The sequence below is a fragment of the Scomber japonicus genome, chromosome 21, assembly GCF_027409825.1.
Source record: "Scomber japonicus isolate fScoJap1 chromosome 21, fScoJap1.pri, whole genome shotgun sequence".
Classification (NCBI taxonomy): domain Eukaryota; kingdom Metazoa; phylum Chordata; class Actinopteri; order Scombriformes; family Scombridae; genus Scomber; species Scomber japonicus.
The window spans coordinates 5,483,877-5,506,107 of NC_070598.1; the positions used below are offsets into that span (position 1 = coordinate 5,483,877).

General features: G+C 39.1%; 1 protein-coding gene across 4 annotated transcripts in view; it reads left to right on the forward strand.

Moving 5' to 3' along the window:
- Window positions 1-1,272: 1,272 nt before the first annotated feature.
- smarcd3b (SWI/SNF related, matrix associated, actin dependent regulator of chromatin, subfamily d, member 3b) overlaps window positions 1,273-22,231 on the forward strand; it is a 37,758-nt gene continuing 16,799 nt past the window's right edge. For 2 of the 4 annotated variants that reach the window (XM_053342719.1, XM_053342720.1), the window contains exons 1-2: window positions 1,275-1,572; window positions 13,295-13,512. In XM_053342719.1, the coding sequence (XP_053198694.1) occupies window positions 1,495-1,572; window positions 13,295-13,512 (296 nt within the window). In that variant the 5' untranslated portion in view covers window positions 1,275-1,494. Of the gene's footprint in view, window positions 1,573-13,294; window positions 13,513-22,231 lie in introns of all 4 variants that reach the window. The other 2 variants (XM_053342718.1, XM_053342717.1) reach the window with 2 other exon arrangements.

The window sequence follows — 22,231 nt, forward strand, 5'->3', positions numbered from 1 at the left end:
GCATCATTGATTGATCTAAAACTGTGAATTTAATGTTTGCACTTATGCTTTAATTCTGAAATATAATGTAATTTATTTAACGGTAAAACATTCAAAATGATTCAAAGCAGGAATTTAAGGACATATAGTGTTTTAATAGGATCATTTATATAGTTATTTAGTCATTTCACTAGTTAAAAGATACAAATATGCATCATTGATTGATCTAAAGCTGTAATTTAATCATGTTTTATTAAAATAAAGTACAAAATATGTTTGCACTTTCGCTATAATCCTGAAATATAATGTAATTTATTAAACAGGAAATCACTTAATATGATTTGAAGCAACATATTAATCTACATAAGTCTGAAAAAAAATCCATATATGCATCTTTTATTGATCTAAACTAAAACTGTAATTAAATATATTTTTATTAAGATAAAATACATAATATGTTTGTACTGACATATTAATAAGTTCATTATCACACATTTTTAATAAAAACAAGAATAAATCAGGTTTATATTGTCATGTTACTTTTGTCCCGACTGACAGTAACGATGCAAAACTTCAAATTAAAGTCAAATTACACCAAAGTCGTTCCTCATTTATACAAAATAACATCCGATGTTAATAAATCACACACACAAGTAACCGATCACACTAAAAAAATGTCTTAATTGAATGTTTTAAATCACGTTAAAAGTGTTGCTTCGGTCCCGGATCTCCCCTATTAATGACAGCGTGGCTCCTTTAAGAGCCTGATGTCCTTTTTTGAGAATGAGCCCAGACGCGGAGCTCTGTGTGTGTGTGTGTGTGTTGACCGTGGCCTCTGCTGCTTTTTGGTCACCGAAGGGGGGGTGGGGGGGGGGGGTGTATGTGTGGCGTGGAGAGGGGGGGGTGGGAGGGGAGGGGGGGCGAGGAGGACGAAACTGCAGCAGAGGAAGGGCTAACTGACTGTGTAACCTCCCCAGCCCCCGTTCAGACCAAACGGCAGCCTCACCACGCTGCATGCCCTTATCTACCAATGGAATGCAACAGCTGTGCGGGGGAGAGGCAGGGTGGGCTGGCTGAAACCCCCCTGCCAGACCCCTGCACAGCCCCCCCCCCCCCCCTACCCCCCACACACCCCCCCTCCTCTCTCTACACCACCACCACCACCACCACCACCTCCCCAACCAAGGGACGTGCCGGGCTCCCTGAAAGGCAGCTCAACTAAAAAGTGAGCTAGACACACAGTGAGAGACTCGGCAGGGCTGCTGCACACATTCAAAATAGTGGGAGAGGGAGGGAAGAGAGAGAGCGAGCGAGCGAGCAAGAGAGAGAGAGAGAGAGCGTGAGCAAGAGAGAGAGAGAGAGAAGGAGAGTCAGGGACAGGCAGTGCTGAAAAGGAGAGCACAAAGAGAAGGAAAGTGGAGCAGGGGAGGGGAACAGGAGGCTGGGTGAAGGGAGAGGGAAAGACAAAAGAAGGAGAGGGGAGACATAGCAGGGTGAACGGAGGGGACTGAGCAAATGGCTACGGAGGAGACGGCGGGGGGAGCCAGGAAAGCCACCAAGAGCAAACTGTTTGAGTTCCTGGTCCATGGAGTGGTGAGTGGCGCTGTCCGTCATTCCCGTGAAGGGAGCTGGGCTCTGGCATGCATCTGTGTGTGTGTGTGTGTGTGTGTGTGTGTCTGTTAGTGTGTGTGTGTGTATTGCTCAAGTGTGTGTGTGTGTAAGTGTGTGTGTGTGCATGAGTCGGCGCAGCAGCAGCAGCAGCAGCAGCAGTCTGTGTGTGAGAGATAGCTGGGTAAAGCTGGCCATGTGAAGGTTATTTCCAGCCCCCTGGATTCCAGCCTGTTAGGAGACGGCTTGAAAGAACGAGAAGTGGAGCAAAGCATGGATGGATGGAGCTGTGCACACAAAAAAAAAAAAAAAAAGAAGAAGGAGAAGAAGGAGAAGGGGGGTAGGAGGGAGGGAAAAAGGAAAGGAAAGGGAAAGGATGGGGAGCAGAGGATTTGTAGAGGGAAAAAAAAAAAAAAGGATAATTGTAGATATGTAGAAGCTAAAGCAGCAGCAGCAGCAGCAGCAGCGGCAAAAAAGCAGCCAGCTCCCCCTTTGGCTAACAGAGGAGCTCACTGAGCATGCTTCCCTGGGAGTCACAGAGAGAGACCGACGGGGGGGAAATGACGAGTCCACTCAAAACAACACACATGCACACACACACACAGCAGAAGGAGACGGAGACAGAGAGAGAGAGAGAGAGAGAGAGAGAGAGAGAGAGAGAGAGAGCAGTGGATCCAAGAGGCAGCGTGTTGATGGTTGGTGGAGGGATTTGAACCTGTAAGGTCACGAGACAAAGCAAGCGGCCAATCCTTGGAAATCATGCAGAACAATCAGTCCATTCATGTGTAGCTAGCGTGAAATGTCAAGTCAAGTGTTGCTTATGGTTTTTTTTTTTTTTTTTTTTTTAGAGGTTAGGCAACTATTACCATAAGCCTTTTGGTACAGTTGCCCTCATGCACACTGCACATTAATAACAGTACACGGAGTACAGTAGCGGGGTTTGTGTTGCTAATGAGCTGAAATGAATAAGAGGATTCAGGGCTTCTCGTCGTCTTGTGTGTGTCACTTTTTATACTTTTTTTTTTTGTGTGTCGCTGAAAGTTTTAACAGATGTGACTTTGACATTGAAACTGAATGAAATGGTGATTTACGGCAGTGTTTTTTTTCAAGCTCTTGACCTCTTGATATGAAGATAGTGACTTTTTATTGCAAGTTGCATGTGCACAAGTCCAATGAATGATGATTTTTGTAGTATTTGAAGGGGTATTTTGCTTTTTTGTATTGCAGAAATGACAGAAAAGATGCATTATAGCTCTTGATAGGTGTCTTTAACCTCTAATCCACCTCAATGCTACTCTCATTTGCACCTTTTAGAGCCATGAAGCGCTAAAAAATACACAATACAAGTGAAATAATAACATTTTAATGCAGCATAATCTAGTTTTTTACTATTTTCTAGCCTTAAATATCATCTATTAACCATCAAGTGCTTGTGGGACCCTTTACACCTGCGTTAAAGAGTACTTCTAGATCTAGATTATCTATTTTAAGTTGAATTATTTAGATAATCGGTTAAATGCATGTGTTTAACTTGCACATACTGACTCATAATTAGTCTCTACACCAATTCTCATTCATTAATTCTTAATCAGTCATTTATCTTGTAGAAAAAAAGACATTTACAATATCATTACCTTATGGAATATAGTGAATACAACATGTTTGAATGCTGATTTGTGACTATATTTAATAAATATAGGTCAAATTTGTACATTTGCATATATATAAAAATATGCATCTGCTGCACAAACTTAAAAAAAAGATGCATTTTATTTCCATTTTTGTAAACTGTGGCTCATATTTAAGATAAGTGTGGTTAAAAGGAGTGTATATAAAGTGTTTGTGCAGCTCTCAGATGTAAAAATGGGTTAAATATGACTCTGAATAGTATGAAAGGGGGTTGAGCTTAAATACCAGTTGTGGTTTTTCACATGTGAGTTCGTCCTATATCTGAATACTGAAACTGAAACTAGTTTGAATATGTCAGCTCGGCTTATATTTCTAATCAAACAATCAAGAAAAAACTTATCCGTCTCACCTCGTGGGTTTCTCTAAAACCTTTTGCACATATCTTAAAACTCTGATATCGCTCTTTAAAAGGAAGTTAATCAGGAAGGTCACCAGCAGATTTCTTCTTCGTTGGTTCGGTTGTTCGGTTCATGCTAAAACTTTTGAGACATCTTTTTTTGTAAATCAGTGCCCCCGACGTTGAGGTGAGGTGAGGGGGTGTATAATGCCACCAGGTAGATTTATACACTGAAAAACAAGATGAGGTATTGTCTCTTTGACAGGAGCAGGAGTAGGGGGGGGGGGGTTCGGTAGCTCAGAGAGAGAGAGAGAGAGAGAGAGAGAGAGAGAGAGAGAGAGAGACAGACTTTAGGCAACAATGGACCAGGTGATTGATGAGCCAGATGAGTGTGTCCTCTCAACAGACCAATTAACCTTGATGAGGCTCTGGCTGCTCCAAGCCAAATATTTCCCTCTGCTTATTTTCTCTCATGCCTGCCTCTCCCTTGCCCCCCCCCCACCCCTCTCTCTCTCTTTCTCTCTCTTTCTCTCTCTGTCTTTCTCTTCCACCCCCCCCCCCCCTTCTCTTCTTCCCTCTCACTGGATTTTAAGATGGAAAAGTCTTGTTATAATAGTTGCGGCAGGTTCCTCGTTGTGTATACTGCAGAATGAAGAAATATTTATACTATGGGATATGGGGATGATTCAGTACAGTTTTTGCGCTTGTGGCAACAGATGACGTTTGCCCCCCCCCAAAAAACCCCCCCACACGCCTCATGAAATACAGCAATTTAGAGCTTTAACACACACATATATATACAGATGCTTTTACATGTTAAAAATACAGCATACAAGAACATTGTTGTGGTTACCGAAGGTCGTAGTGTTCCTGCCTCCCAGCTGTGTGTGTGTGTGTGTGTGTGTGGAGGAGGAAGAGGAGGAGGAAGAGGAGGAGGACGAGGAGGTGGGGTTGGGGGTGTTTGGCCGAGGTCTGGATCCAGGACTGATGGGTGGGCTGCTGCTGAAGGCCTGGCTTAGTTCTCTCGTCCCATTTTTTTTTTTTCTTTCCTCATTATCTGCCTCACGTGTGTCCGCCGTGATACTTCTCAGACTCCGACTCGGACAGCGATGAGAAAAAGCCGTCCGAAACTCCGTCTATATATTCGTGAAAGAGCTCTACTTGTCCTCTGATATCGTGCTTAACCTTTACATACTGTTCATATCCTGCTCCTTCACAGTACGTCCTCGTAATTTAACCAAAGTTATGATTCATAAATCCAGTTTTCATTCATAAATATGAATTAATGGGATTAGCTGAGCTGTTTTTTAAGGTTTTACGCTGAAAAAAAAACCTTAAAATCACATTATTATGATCCTATTTGACATAAAACAGGAGAACATAGCAGGAATTATGACTTCAATGAATGCAACACTATATTTTTAATGGATTTCTTTAAATTTGTGATGAAATATAGGTCAAATTCAACCCCCAAAACACTCTCTTTGTATAAAAATGTCTCTCAGCTGCACCAAAAGTTTAAAATATTTACATTTTTTTACATTCTGGGTCACATCAGGAAACATTCAGGCTATAATAAACATGTTTTAGGTGTTTTTATAGTTCTCAAATGTAAAAATAAATGGTTTAAATTTGAGTTGAATAGCACCTAAGGGTTAAATATGTTAGTTCGTCACTTATCTCTTGTGGTAGATACTGTAGTTTTCTTTGCCCATGTTTGGAGCTGTATAACATTTCTGCCTCCACACTTCTGCTGGTCACAACACTGAAAAGATAAATTTAAAACATTTTTTTTTTTTTAAAAGCCACAAACACAATGTGCTGGTTACTCCTTTTGGATAATTCACAAACCTCTGCTGCTGTGATCAGTTTTTTTCATTGAAGCACAAAAACTCTCCGCAGTGAGTTCTGCTGATTATAAAGAAGGACGAGGACACTGGGTTTTTATTATTTATTTTTTATTTCAATTAAATTTTTATTCACCTCTGTTTTTTTTGTTTGAGTGGAGGCAGAAATATGAAAATCTCAGCACACAAAAACCGAAACTATCTGCTTGGTTAGACACACATGTAGATAAAACTGACCATTGAAACTGAATAAATGTGATATTAGGTGATAAAGTTCCCTATTATAATGTGCTATATGTAATTTTATACCATGATATTATAGATAATCATGTGTATAGTAATAAGAGGAATCTAGTGAGAAACTGTGAATTTAATACCTGATAAATACATTTAAATCATCTTATTGATACAAAAATAATATAAAAATAAAAATAATATTAAAAAAAATAAAAGAATAATATAAAATACAATAGGGCCTTCGCACTGTAGTGCTTGGGCCCTAATAAATATAAATATAAAAATATAAATATAAAAATAATATAAAGTAATCTATATAAATATATAAAAAATAATATTTAAAATAATAATATTAAAAAATAATATAATAAAAATAATATATAATAATATAATACAAATAATATAAAAAATAATATTTAAAATAATATAATAAAAATAATATAATAAAAATAGTATAATACAAATAATATAAAAAATAATATTATAAAAATTCACATTTCTGTAAAATAAAGTCCTAAGTTGATTAAAGTTAAGAGATAAGTTGATTAAAATGTATTTGTCAGGTATTAAATTCACATTTCCTCAATAGATGCTTCTTATATCATGATATAAAACGACATATATTGTAATAAGACAACTTTATCCACATTGCACACCCTAAATATTACATTAATTCTGTTTAAAGGATGAATTTATCTACATTTGCAGAGAAGCAGTGTCACTAACCAAGCAGATAGACATAAAATACATGTATAGTGTGATAGAGAGCTTAATCCATATTGCAGCATTGCTCAAATTGGCCCAAATAAAAGCAACATACTGAAGAGATAAACAGATAAAACTCTATTGTACCAACGTATAAATGATCCAACCTGCTTTGACAGATACATTTATATGATTGTAGGAAGAAGCTCCATTTATCTTGATGGACGCTGGGTTATTCATGTGGCTTAAAATCAATATTACAGTATTATTATGAATACTGTTTAAGCCATACTAGACAGCGAGAGAAATATAATCTGACAGATCTGATGAATAGGCGTGAAATTTGGTTCAAATATTTATATTACCCTCAAGATAATAATGTAATAAGTTTGATCTGCTCACTTTTAATGCAGCTTTATTATCAGATCAAAATATTTCTGTTTTAAACCTGCAGAACTAATGACATTCCTGTTATAGACTCAGCTGCACTTCATGTTTAATGCTAGTTTAGGCTGAATTAAGTTACATATTATACCTGCTACAGCTGTAATGTGTACTTCTGAGCCTCACAGAGCTCTTATCATAGCTGTAGAGTCTTATTTCTAACTCAAAATTGACAAATCTGCATGTAAAATAATCAAATCTATGTGAAAACAATCAAAAAACAACTTAATAATTCATTATTTTATTGTTTTGTATCAAATTCAGTTCATTTTTACAACAGAAATGTGTTAAAATATGAACACAATATAGACTAGAATAGATATAAAAGCCTTTTATTGTCTTACTGTCTTATTGTACGTCATTATATAGCAAGATTTTAAGAGCTACTCCTAAAAAACACAACATTCAAAGCATGGATTCAATAAATAAATAATTAAATACAACAATAAACAGTCAATCAATCATTAAAAGAGGTTATTGCACTTCAGTAATGAATACTGTAAAGGGGAATAATCTAATAAAGGAAGATGTAATTAATATTAACACTGATATGAAATATAATCAATGCCGAACTGTAATATTGAAACGTAAGAAAAACTTTGCAACTCTTCCAAGTCACACATCAATAAATTAAAAGTTGTCGATTTTCTTGAATAAATGAGACGACGAGCCAACGAGTAACTTCATCCTCAAGTGTCTTTGAGGTGCCGTCAATACTACAAACCGCACACATTCATATGTTTAGTGCAGTGTGGGTTAAGTTTGGCCTCTTCAAATCCCTCCAGTCTTTCCATAGATGCCAACACTCTTCTCAGATATCCATCCACATGGCAGACTGGACTGCTGGCTGTCTGGCTGGTTAGCTGGCTGGCTGGTTAGTTGGCTGGTTGGTTAGCTGGCTGGCTGGCTAGCTAGCTGGCTGGTTGCTTAGCAGGCTGGCTGGCTGATTAGCTGGTTGGTAGGTTAGCAGGCTGGCCAGATAGCTAGCTGGCTGGCTGGTGAGCTGGCCGGCTGGTTGGCTGGTTAGCTGGCTGGTTGGTTAGCAGGCTGGCTGGCTAGCTAGCTGGCTGGTTAGCTGGTTGGTAGGTTAGCAGGCTGGCCGGATAGCTAGCTGGCTGGCTGGTTAGCTGGCTGTCTGGTTGGCTGGCTGGCTTGTTAGCTGGCTGGCTGGCTGGTTAGCTGATTAGCTGATAAGCTGGCTGGTTAGCTGGCTGGCTGGTTAGCTGATAAGCTGGCTGGTTAGCTGGCTGGCTGGCTGGTTAGTTAGCTGGCTGGCTGGTTAGATGGCTCGGAGAAGTCTGGGCAGAGTGTTGGAGTCAGTTCAGCAGGTCAGATTATGGAGTACCACTCATTGTGTGTGTGTGTGTGTGTGTGTGTGTGCGTGTGTGTGTTGATTTATAGATGGGGAAAATTCATTATTATCCAGCTATGCCCCTTTACTTCTGTGTGTATCTCCATCAGCGTCCGTCTCAAAGTCTGAAAGTCTGAAAGTGTCTCTGCAGACGTTTGAAGAAGGTTAAGAAGTAGTAAAAAAAAAAAAAAGCTCCACAAGGTGACAACGTTTGAGCCAAAGAGGGCCGGACCATATGTTGTTTTATACCCCCCCTCTTTCCTCCTCCTCCTCCTCTCCTCTCTTCTCTTCTCTCCTGTTTTGAGACCCTTCTCAGTTGCTCTGACCCCAAACACCCCCTTCCACACTCCACACACACACACACACACACACACACACACACACACACACACACACACACACACACTGCCACCAGAGTGACAGCAACGCCTGCTCAGGCTTCTTATCGTCGGATCCCTGCTTGGTCACCATTTCAAAAAGGGCTCATAATACGTCCATCTTATCGCCTGCTGTCACAATCTGCTGGTGTAATTCCTCCGTTATTAGATTTATAATATAATATACTCTCACTGTTTAATATATCTTCTCTTCAGTAGCTTTTCTTTTTTTTTTTTTTTAAAGCTTTAGCTGCCTGCTGCTGCTTTGTTTGTTCTCGGTTTAAAAGGGTTTTTTTTATCATATGTGTGTGCTTGTGTGTGTGTATGTGTGTGTGTGTTTGTGGACAGTCTAAAGATCACATCAGATATCAGCAGCGTGTGTGTGTGTGTGTGTGTGTATATGTGTGTGTGCAGTGATTGGCGTCTAGGAGTGATAAACAAATGTGTGTAGAGATATACCCGAGGTTATGAAAGTCTTTCTGTTACTACGCTACAATTTATATGTATTTTTTTACATCATTTTGTGGTAAACAACAAAGGGAAGAAAATACTCTCACAGTATTAAAACAACCAACATGAAACGTCGTTTATGTCTTATTTATAGTTTGATTCACTCACAAACTATCATCCATCTGCATATTTTTGGATAGATTTATACTTATAATGAATTCTAGTAGCAAAATAACTAATAAGCAGCTTTCTGAAGGATATAATAGGTTACAGAATACTAGTTACTCTATTTAAAATGTAATAAGTAATGTAACTATTTCAATTACCAACCAATGTTTTCAGCTGTTAGGGTAAATGTTCTCTTTAAGCACCAAAATCTAAGTCCAGCTGTTTTTCATGGATACTGACATGATTTATAAGGGAGATCATTTCTTATAAAGCAACATTTATCTCTCATTTGAAAATGTATTCATTAGTTCATGTAGATTTTGGAATATAAAATAAAGATATTTGATGAATAAAGTGGGTTTAATTGGTACTGTGACTCCATTTAAGCTCCATGTGTGCTCCAAATAAGCCCACATCATGATTTATTTACTAAATATATAAAAGAATATTGATTTCAAAGAATTAAAAACAACAATATATGTATTCAGTAACATGTTAGATATTAAAAAATGAGGAAAAAACCCTCCTGAGCAAAATCTTAAAGGTGTGACTTCAAACATTCTAGAACATTCTAGAACATTCTAGAATGTTGAACTTTCTTGTTCAACGTTCTAGAATGTTCTAGAACGTTCTAGAATGTTGAACTTTCTAGTTCAACATTTTAAACACGAAGCTGCGATGAGTTAATGAAACACGAGACGAAAACCACCCAACTGTCACGACTAGATTAACTCATTAGGACGTTAATCCTGAGAGGAGGGGGAGGGGAAGGGGGGGGGGGGGGTAAAAGTATTAGCTGTGTGTGGGGTCCTAATCAGCCCCCCTTCATGCTCCCCCTTTTAACTCCTCAAGTTATTTTGATTAAATGCAAACACTTCAACTGAACTCGGAGACACATTACCTCAAGATAAAGTAATCACGAAGGGAGTTAATTTGATTTTAGTGACAAACAAACGTGTAATTAATCACATTTCCACTTTGCCCAGTTTGCCAGCAGCGTGTGAGCTCCTTAAAAAATCAGGCTCGCTTTTAATCAAGATATTAAAATGTAGCTTTAAAAGTACGATATATAAGATTATAATGTTCTGCTTGTGTGCTCTAAAGTTAAAGGCTCTGACTGTTTCCTCCACCGCTGAGATATTTAAAGTAATTACATTTAAATGAGAGGATCGGTTGTTCTCTGTAGCGTTCGGCCTTGAGTCTCTCCGTGGTTCTTTACATACAGAAGGAGGTCGGTCTGCGTTCTGGACGAAATCAAAAGGATTTCTTTTTCTATCGTATAAACCCCCCCACCCTACTCGCCCCCCTCCTCTTCGCCTCCTCGCCTTCTCGCCCCTCATTCGGTCGCAGCAGACAATAAAAAACGAGGCAGCTGTTGCCATGGGAGTGACAACCACAGGTGAGAGATTCCCCAGTTGTTCCCAGGCGTCAAAACGTCAGTGTGGGACAGCGGGCTCTGACACTGTTTGCATTGTTTAAGAGGAGGGGGGAGAGTGTGTGTGCGTGTGTGTGTGTGTGTGTGTGTGTGTGTGTGTGTGTGTGTTCAGTTACTCTTTTACACGTTTCCAGCCAGCAAATGTGATCTTTGTTAACATAAGACACATAGAAACAAGATCATTTTAGTTAGTTCTGGGCACAGATGCTCTTGTTTCTGGCATTTTCTAGTAATTTGAGTCGATACGCTTAAAATAATAAAGACAAAATGAAGCTTAGTGACACTTTAAAAGCTGAAAAGTTGCCTAAATGAAACTCTACAGATGTCTTGTTGCTCTCTAATGTCAACCAGCTAAAGATGAGTCAATCAAACTTTACTTATATAGCACCTTTCATACAGGTTAATAGAGTTCAGACTGTTTCATAAGTTGTTTGACAAGCTGATAATAAGACAGAACAAGTGTAGAGCGAGGACAACATCAAGACAAGAAAGACAAAACAAAGAAAACATTACAAAGAAAAAACAAAAAAAATTGAGACCAATGCATCCAAGAGAAAAGAAGAAAGTTAAAAAATAAAGTGAAATAAATGAGAGAGAATAAGAGAAGTTAGAATAAAAGTTTATTAGAAGTTAGAGTAAAAACAAAACTTGTTCAAGATTAGATTAAAAAAGACAAAACTAAAGTTAAAATGAATGAAAACAGATCAAGTTTAACCCTCCTGTTGTCCTCGAGTCAAAGCGTGAAGTTAGGAAGGAAGGAAGGAAGGAAGAAGGAAGGATAGGAGGAAGGAAGGGAGAAAGAAGGAAGGAAAGGAGGGAGGAAGGAAGGTAGGATGCAGGGAGTAAAGAAGGACAGAAGGAAGGGAAGAAGGGAAGGAAGGGGGGAGAAAAGGAAAGAAGGACAGATGGAAAGGAAAGAAGGAAGGAAGGAAAGAGGGAGGGAGGGAGGAAAGAAGGACAGAGGGAAGGAAGGAGGGAAGGGAAAATTCTGATGAAAATTCAGACTTTCATAGTTTACCTCGAAATCATTTTTCACAAATCTACAAGTAAGAAAATAAACGGAAGACTCCTTTAAATCCCAGTTATTGTCATATAATGTAAAGGGTTGGATTCTTCTTCTGCAGTCTCCACTCAGAGGACACTACTCTCTTAGCCAATGTGATATGAATAGCTTGTTAGCTGCTAATGCTAAGTGTGGCAATACTGAGGTCAAAGGTCATGACCATGTATCATACGATAAGTCCATATATAGACATGATGATGCTGATGATTATGTTATTATTGTGACAGGTATACAACCTATCCAGTCCACACAAGTTTAACCCTCCTGTTGTCCTCAGGTCAATGAAGGAAAGAAGGAAAGGAGTAAGGAGGGAGGGAGGAAGGAAGTAAGGACAGAAGGAAGGGAGGGGGGAAGGAAAGGAGTAAGGACAGAGGAAGGAAGGAAGGAAGGAAAGGAAGAAGGAGGGAGGAAGGAAGGAAAGGAGTAAGGAGGGAGGGAGGAAGGAAGTAAGGACAGAAGGAAGGGAGGAAGGAAGGAAAGGAATAAGGAGGGAGGGAGGAAGGAAGGAAAGGAGTAAGGAGGGAGGAAGGAAGGAAAGGAGTAAGGAGGGAGGGAGGAAGGAAAGAAAGGAGTAAGGAGGGAGGAAGGAAGGAAAGGAGTAAGGAGGGAGGGAGAAAGGAAGGAAAGGAGTAAGGAGGGAGTAAAGAAGGAAAGGAGTGAGGAGGGAGGGAGGAAGGAAGTAAGGACAGAAGGAAGGGAGGGGGGAAGGACAGGAGGAAGGACGGAGGAAGGAAAGGAGTAAGGAGGGAAGGAAAGGAGTAGGGAGGGAGGGAGGAAGGAAAAGAGTAAGGAGGGAGGGAAGAAGGAAGGAAAGAAGCAAGGAAGGATGGAAGGAAGTGAGGAAAGAAGTATAGAAGGAGGGGAAGAACGAAGGAAAAATTAAAGAAAGAGGGAGGAAGGGAGGAAAGAAGGAACAGTCAAAAGAGAGACGGGGTCAATTTGACCCAGGAGGATGACAGGAGGGTTAAAAGAGGCTTAGCTGCTAATGCTAAGTGTGGCAATACTGAGGTCAAAGGTCATGCCCATGCATCATATGATAAGTCCACATATAGACATGATGCTGATACTTTTAGGGTAAGTCGATTGTGACAGGGATACATACTCGTAGAGGTAGAAAGTGAGGCTCTTTAAAGCCTCACTAAACTCTTTCTTTCATGTTTGTGGCTCCAAATAGAAAAGTTATAATAGAAAAACAACAACAACAGAAATCATGTAAATCAACTTCATTAAATTTGCAGAAAGCAGCTTGGCTCAGGCTGCTGTTTGATTACTGGAAGGTTTCCAAAAGGTAGACAGTAGTTATTTTGATCTTAAGTGTTAATTTGTCACTTCCTGTTGGCAGAGAAAATCTTCCCGTTTGTAACACCAAAATCTGAAAGCTGATTTTTTTTTTTCCAGCTCTGCTTTTCTTTTTTCGATATTCTGAGCTGCAGAAATGAAATGCATAAAAGTTAATGTTTCATCTAATTTCCTTTGTTACATTTTTAGAAACAGTAATTTGTGATTATAATTAATCAGACAACACAGCAGGAGATGTTTTTTTATTTCTTCTTCTTCTTCTTCTTCTTCTTCTTCTTACATCCATGTGACCTTCCTCTCTCCAGCGTCCTGGCATGCCGTCTGGAGCGAGGATGCCCCACCAGGGAGCTCCCATGGGCCCCCCCGGCCCACCGTACGGAGGGAGCCCGGCGGTGCGGCCCGGCCTGCCGTCCCCGGTGATGGAGCCCAGTCGTAAGAGGCCTGCCCCCTCCCAGCAGGTCCAGCAGCAGCAGCAGCAACAGCAGCAGCAGCAGCAGCAGGCCGTCCAGAACCGGGCCAGAAAGTGAGTTTCCTCCTCCTCCTCCCTACGAGTCCGAGGGTTCGATTCCTCCAGCGTCGATATGAACACTTGCATGATCCGCATCTGGCTTCTCTTTGTGTGGGATGAATGAGATCTAATAACTTCCTGTCTAACCTGATTTAACCTTCCTGTCGTCCTCACGGGTCAATTTGACCCCGTCTGTTTTGACTGTTCCTTCTTTCCTCCCTTCCTTCCTTCTCTTTCGTTCATTCCTCTCTCTTTCCTCCCTTCCTTCTTTTCTCCCTTCCCTCCTTCCTTCCTTTCTTTCTTCCTTCTTTCCTCCGTCCCTCCTTACTTCCCCCTTTCCTTCCTTTTTCCTCCCTCCCTTCCATCCTTCCTCCCTCCCTCCTTTCCTTCTTCCTTCCTTTCCTTTCCTTTCCTTCCTCCCTTCCTTCTTTCCTCTGTCCTCCTTTCTTTCCTTCCTCCTTCCTTTCTCCCTCTCTCCTTCCTTGTTTCCTCCCTCCTACCTTCCTTTCTTTCTTCCTTCTTTCCTCCGTGCTTCCTTACTTCCCCCTTTCCTTCCTTTTTCCTCCCTCCCTCCTTTCCTTCTTCCTTCTTCCTTTCCTTACTCCCTTCCTTCTTTCCTCTGTCCTCCTTTCCTTCCTTCCTCCTTCCTTTCTCCTTTTCTCCCTCCTGCCTTCCTTTCTTCCTTCTTTCCTCCGTCTTTCCTTGCTTCCTACCTCCCTCCTTTCCTTCCTTCTTCCTTCCTCCCTCCCTCCTTTCCTTCCTTCTTCCTTCCTTGACTCGAGAACAACAAGAGGGTTAAATATCTAATTTAGCTCATATCAGAACTAAATAAGGATTATTAGTAATTATCAGGACAGCAAAAACCTTCAGACAATAGATTTTTGACTCTTGAGCCTGATTTAACTATTTATAGACTTTATTCTAATGAGGTGTTTTTATTTTTATAGCTACTTGTGTCAAAACAATATAAAAACACCAAACATTTGAGAAGATTAGCTTATTTAGTTTAGTTTTTGGGGGATTGGAAGCAGAAAAAAAAGATATTTATATTCCTTAAAGTAGGTATTAGAAACAGATCACGTTAAGAGTGTTCAACAGTTTCACAGTTATTAGACCAAACTTTGAGCTGATGATGGTTATTAGTTATTTCAGTCCAATCTAAAAGGGGGGCGTGAATATTTATGCAAAATTTAATATTAATCCAGATATTTTTATATTTTAGTAAGGATTTAAATGGTTGGCTAACATTACCATTCATTAACGCCACTGTAGCAGCCGATTACGTAATAATTTTACCCATTTTAGACGTAATAAAGCCAATAATGTAATAAGTTATTAAATTATTGACTAGGTTGAAAAAAAAAATCCTTTATAAATATAATAACTGGAGCCGATAACGTAATAATATATTTTATTCAAGCTTTATTTATTAGATATAAACTTTCACACTTCCATTTCACCTAGTTTTATTATTGTCTCTCTCAAATATTTGCTTAAAGTATCTCTCTCTGTATGTTTGTTTAAATTTATTTTATATGATTTTTTTTACCTATAACGTAATGACTTATTATATTATAGGCAAAAAGTTATTACATTATCAGCTTTATTATATAAAAAAAACAGGCAAAATTAGTACTTTAAATACTAAATACATCTAGTTTAAGCTCCTCAGATTTCTACATTTGCAGCTTTTTGATATAAAAATGATATGAATTTGATGTAATTTGGTTTTGGACTATTTAAAGACACAACGCCTTGAGCTCCTGGAAGCTGTGAGGAGCATTTTTTTCTTATTTATTGACATTAAATCGATTAAATAATTATGTATAAATAAGAAAAGAGAGTAATTCTTTATAAAAAAAATAGTAGCTCTACATTTCCAGACAGTGAGAGTAGACATACAGCACTGTGATCTCTCTGGAAACTGATATTCAGAGTTTACAGTCAATGAAGTGAAACCGTTACCTCTGTTTGTGTGTGTGTGTGTGTGTGTGTGTGTGTGTGTGTGTGTGTGTGTGTGTGTGTGTGTGTGTGTGTGTGTGTGTGTGTGTGTTTCTGTTCGGCTTTCATTTCTACTTTTTGTTTCTAGTTTGCTTCCATTCTCACTTGCAACCTTTTTTTTTTTTTGGGTCTTGCTCACTGCTGCTCTTTGCATCCGAATCACTGACACGACTGAACGTTTTCTCTCTCTGTTCTCTGTTCCTCCTTTATGTGTCTTTTGTTTTTAAATGTTTTTTTTTTTTTGTTTGGTAGTCTGGTGTGCACCTTTTCATATTCATGTCGCGTCCACTCAAGCTTTCTGCAGACGTTCAGCTTCTCGTATATGCTCTTCGGCGTTCTGTTACGTTATCTATTGTCAGCTGATCGGCTTGTAAGAAAAAAAATCTAACATCAGTATCCCATCCACACACACACACACACACACACACACACACACACACACACACACACACAAACAGTAGATGGATGTCTATGAGGAGACGAGTGTGTGGCATGTATGGTCATTAGAAGGAAGATCGATATGCGCACTCAGTGGACCTCTGTCTCTCTCTCTCTCCGTTTCATTCTCTCCGTATCTGCAGCGCGATTGATCCACTTACAATTAAGCGGGGCTTGTCGAACAGGTCAGGGGGAAATGTTGTCCTGCGTCGGGCCGAGGGGGGGCAGGGGGGGGCTGGGGGGGGGGGTAACTTCTCCCTCTAGAGCAAGCTGGCTGAGGGCTGAGCTTGTGGAAGGTCTGATCGATGAGGTCCAGGGTGACCCATCCATCCAGGTGTCTGTGTGTGTTTCTCTTTCTTTCTTTTGTGAGAGTGAAGAGTGAGCGTCCTCTGGCAAACAAGTTGATGACCCCCCCTTCCCCCCTTCCCTCCTTCCTCCTCCTCCTCCTCTTCCTCCTCTTCGTCCTCATCCCTCGTCCTCTCCTCCATCCTCCACCTCCATCCCGCTTCGACCCCGCCGGCTGCCAGCTGTGGGCGGGCCACCTGTGTTTGCAGTGTCATTGAGACCTTACAGCTAAAAATAGGGCTTTGGGCTTTATCCCTCTTTTTCTTTTTTTCTTTTTTTTTGGTTGCTGTTTGTTTGCATAAAGTGGCACGAGTAGCTGTGTGTAGTATTTTTTAACGTAGAGAGAGTTGTAGCCGTGTCTTTAGTTCGAAGCTCTGGAGTCGGTGAGAATTAATAAGAGATAATGTCAAATGCTAAAAATAGTAGTAAAAGTAACAAGTGATGAGAAGTTAATAGTAATGTCAGTTACACGTAGAAATAGATATTTAAAGTCTGCTGCTGCTAGTCACACCAGACCAAGAGACGCTACAGCAGCAGCACAAATAGGAAGTTGTTGAACCGATCGAGGCTGAATTTTTTCTTTTTTTCTTTTTTTTTTATCACTTATGAATCAAAAGTTTTATTTGTAAGAAGAGGAGTGTATTATTGCTTCTTTTTTATTCTTTCTGCTTGTAAGAAAAGCATTGATTGGATTCAAATGTGCCACAAAAATGCTCAAAATATGCTTAATATAAGTCATAAAACTATCATGAATTTTACATTTTAGATGCTTAGTGATGCTTTTTATCTGCAAAGTTATGTTGCCATGTAAGAAACTACATATATATATATATATATATTAAAGCTTTTACATGTGGCCCAATAGAGCCAAAAGTGCATTAATATGCCACAAAAATGCTCAAAATGTTCTTATTAAAAGTCACAAAAGACAAAATATATTTAAAAAATAACATCATGAATTGTACATTTCAGATGTTTTAATGATGATCTGCAAAGTTATGTAGCCATGTATGAAATGTCATTTATAGTTAAAGCTTATTCATGAATGGACACAGAAAATAATTACAGGTTTTTTTGAATGTGAATATTTGCCGGCTTTGTTAGTCTTCAAGGATTTAACACTCAGTACTTTTGGTTTTTGGACTGTCAGTTGGGATTTGTGCACAAGGAAACTGGAAAGGACTTTTTTTTTGTTCATATTATAAAAAGCTAAATAGTAAAAATAATCAGTAGATGGAGTAATAATGAAAATAATCACCAGTTGCTGAAGTAGCTTTTCACAATATTTCCATGCAGCCTTAAAATTTGGATTGTTTTTTATTTTAAATTACAACTTTTAAGGATTGCTGTGTTTGACCAACATATGCTGCGGTATCGTAAAGACTGACTCTAATACCCCTTTTCCACCGAGCTTGTACTGGTGCTGGTTCAGAGCCAGAGCCTGACTAAGCACCGGTTCTTTGCTGTTCCACTGCCAAAGCTCCAGCCAAGAGCCTCAGAACGGGAGCCAGAGCAAGCACCAACTCTTTGCTGGTCTAAAGCAAGAACCGATTACGTCAGCGGACTGGGGGCGGGGCTGACGTTTATTAGCCGGGTAGTGGGGCTAACGTTTTATTAGCAGACTAGCGGGGTTAACGTTCATTAGCTGACTAGCGTGGCATTTACAGAGGGTTAAAGATTCATTGATTAAAAGTACTATTTTTAGCATTTTTTTGCCAGAGCTGTCTTCTTCTTCTTCTTCTTCTTCTTCTTCTTCTTCTTTGTTTCCGGCAGGCTAGATGCCTTGCGCCATGTTGCTGCCTCTCACTGGTGAATCATGGAAGTGCTTGGATTAGCGCCAATTGAGCACTGGCTCTAGCACTAGCATTAGCATTAGCTCCGAACCAGCACTGGCTCCAGCTCGGTGGAAGAGGGGTATTGTAGAGTTGCATAACCAACCCTAACCCTTTCATATTTTGGGGTTATTTTATGTGTTTATATTTGAGAAATCTGGTTTCCTAGCAACAAACACACAGCACAGTGTAATGTAGTGATTGTTGGTTGAAGCCTTATAATCAAACAGCGTAAAAATGGTGCAAACTTACCAAAATTTCACTGACTTCACCGCCTCAGTCAGTTGAATTAAAGTCATAATTCACCAGATCTCTTCATATTAAAACCTACAGCACCTGTTGTTCTTGGCTAGACTGTCATATTTTGCTGCTGACGAGCTAAATAAAATAGTTTTACTGACCTTTTCTGCACAGAAGTATGAAGCTGTCTCCAAACTGTGCTCTGTTGCACCTGTAAGCACACACAGTAGTGATATTAAAGAGTGCTAATCACACCCACAGAGAGATATTTAACATCTGAACGTCAGCAAAAACACCATTTCCAGCTGAAATTGTGTCCTCATTTGTCCTTCATCTATCTCCTCAAATATTTTGGTCTGCACTTGAACTGAAGGTTTTTTTTTTTTTACTTGAAATATCTCTTGAGGACCTTTTTTACTTCTTTTATGGACTATAACACCTGGATTTTTTTTGCAAGTAATTGTGGTTTTTGTCCTTGAAGTCTCACCTAAAAAAAAAAAAAAAAACACCACACACATACGGTTACCTCGGACACTTCAGGTTGCTTAGGAACATTTAAAGGATTGTGCAGTAATGAAGCAGGTTTTTTGGTGTTCGGCTAGTTTTATTTTAGCAGAGGAAAGGCTCAGACATGTTTGAGATTAAGGCCAATATGTGCATGTTTGTCTTCACATTATCAAGATTTCAAAGCCGAATTTTTTGTTTAAAGAGTCTCTCACACACATACACACACACACACACACACACACACACACACACACACACACACACACACTTGCTCGTCTTCCTCATGCTGCTCTGTGACCCACACACACACAGTTCACAGTGTGTCCATTATCAGTGTGTGTTGTCTGTCTGTGTGTGTGACGCATGATTGTTTTGGTTCAACCGAGAAACTTTTTTTTTTTTGTTGAATGAGCGTGTCCCTCAAAGACGAGCAGGACGCCTCCTCCTCCTCCTCCTCCTCCTCCTCCTCCTCCTCCTCTTCCTCTTCCTCCTCTTCCTCCTTCTCCTCCTACCGCTGCACTTTTTTTGTGCGTGCATGGACACAGTGAAACACGCCCCCCATCCCAGTGCCTGCCCTTGTCTTAGTTTTAGAGTTTGCACCTACTACTACTAACAGACCCTTGAACTCTTATAACACACATCCAGACATACCAAAAAAAAAACCCACCAGGTGTTACCTCCCCCCCATCGCCTCCCCCTCTACCCCCCCCCCCCCCCCCCCCCTCTTATACACTCCTCCTACACCTCTGACAATCGTTCTTTCTTGCCACTGAGTGTGTGTCTCGCCCCACAACTCTAATCGGACAACCTTCGAATCCCTCACCGATTCTTAGGAAGCCAGTCGGATTCCCCGGAGCCAATGAGATGCCGGCGAGGCAGATGGACTTGAGAGAGCCCCAATCAGATCCCACGCTCGGATCAAAGTAGGAGTTTATTCTGCTGCATGTCCGTTTTTTTTTTTCTCTCTCCCCTTACGTTTGATGATGATGATGATGATGACTCTGGCCTTTTTTTTTTTTTTCTTCTCTTCCACCTGAGCCCCAGCACTCCCTGAATGAGATGTCATGGCCAAAAACTAGACTTGTAGATATTTATAAATCCTCCTATTCGGGTTAGAAGACCCTTAAAAAAAAATGTAGTGAGTGGTGCATGCTTTGGACTGGAGCATGGCATGATGGGAACAGTTTTATATTATCATTATTATTATTATCATCATCATTGTAGCTATAGAGCAGCAGATGAAATAATAAAGTAGACTCCCAATATCAAGAGATTGTAAAATGGCAGATGATTTTTTTTTGTGTTTTTTTTTTCCTTTGCAATGCAGCCCCGGATCTTTCAATTCTCCTTTTTGCAGCAGGCTTGTCTCAGTATTTAGTATTTAGCATGCTGATGTAACACACTGCTTCACAGACCGGCGGCGCAGTGCTCGGTGACAGGATATTTCTCTACACTGCAAAAAAAAAAAAAAAAAAAAACCTCCAATAAGACAAAGAAGAAAAAGAACCTCTAATAAAAATAATAATCTACAGACATATGCTACTGTTGAACAGGACAATATGAAGATATATACACCAATACAGGATATGATGTAGGAAAAACTCCTCTTATTCCATTTATGTACTCCTGTAATACAGGGGTGTCAAACATATGGTCCGTGGGACAGAACCAGGTCGCCTAGCGGTCCAATCTGGCCCACTGGATAATTTAAAAAGTATGCAAAGTATGAAAATTGCAGAAAACTAATAACAATTTTTCCTGCTGCTTCAGAGACCAGAATATATTGTAGTCATATTTAAACTATTAATATATTGATCATTGTGCAAAATGTTGTCAATCAGCAGCTTCTGTGCAAAATAATCTTTAAAAAAAAGAAACAATATTGTTGAAATAAGTGTAAATAGGTGGTTTATACAATATATATATTATTATTTGTAGGTTATTATGCAGCGCTTTTACTGATCTGGGCCTTGAGTTCAAACTGGGCCCTCTATGTGGCCCTTTGGACTAAAATTTGCTGTATTAAGTAAATATGTTTAATTAGAAAGCACCTTGATTTTTGAAGGTATTGAATTCATTTCATTAGCAGAAAACAGAAAAGTCTGACTATTGTGTTATATTCTCATGGTCAACTAACTTCCCACACAGGTCACAGACAATATCAACTTCATCACAGTATATATTGATTATTGATATTTGTATATATAACATGTATTTTTCATTCATATTGCTTTGCTTAAGTATCAAACACAAGGTAAAATGTATTAGTATAACAAGGCAATTCAAAGTGATTTACATAAAACATGAAAATGCATCAAGACAGGATATAAAAGCAACATAAAAAGACATTTAAATATGATTAAAAGTGTTAAATTTGAAATAAAATGAAGCTAAAATAGAATAAGAAGTAGTATGAGGCTGTAACTAATCATTAAAGTAATAATTTGACCTTTTATTTGCTTTCTAATAGTTATATGAGAAGATTGATACTTTATTTTTTGTGCTAACATGATATAAACTGTTAGTTAGTGACCTTTAGAGATGCTGGTATGCAGAGTTTATTAGTGGAAACAGTCAAACTAGCAGTTTCTATTTTCTATTGCTTTTAATTAGTAAAACAGCCTTAAAAGGAAATATTCACAGTTTGTCAAGTATGTCTTAAAACAACAGTCAGCAGCCCAAATAAACAGTGAAACCTTTATTTTTCTTGCTGTAATCATTCCTCCTGTTCATACTCACTATTAGAAGATCCATTCATAATGCACCTACAATGTAAATGTGCAAAAAAGCATATTTAGAAGTTGATCTGAAGCTAATATGAAGCTTCAGTCGTCCAAATGAGTCAAATAAAGTAGATATATTTCAACATTACAGTGTTTTTAGAGCCAGAGTCCCTCTTTTTGTTACTATACTTCCACTACAGCTCAACAGGGAAACACAAAAGAGGGAATTTGATGCTTAAAAAGACTTAAAATATGTCAGATATCCACTTTATATGACTAACTTAGACTGCTGAAGTCTCATATAAGCTGCAGATACACTTTTAAATGCATTTTTTTGCATTTTCTATGTGGATATTTTAGCATCACTTATAATAAAAGCACATTTCAAGGATCTTTTAACAGCCAGCATGAACAAGAGGAATGATTACAGCGAGGAAAAGGAAGTTAAAAGAATAAAAGACATTTATAATAAAGCTGCTGGAAGTTAGATTGTCTTTTAATCATTCCTTCTATTCATACTCACCATTAGACGATCCATTCATAATGCACACAAAAAAATTATATTTAAAAGTTGATCTGAAGCTAATATGAAACTTCAAGTAGATATCAAGGAGATATATTTCAACATTACAGTGTTTTTAGAGCCAA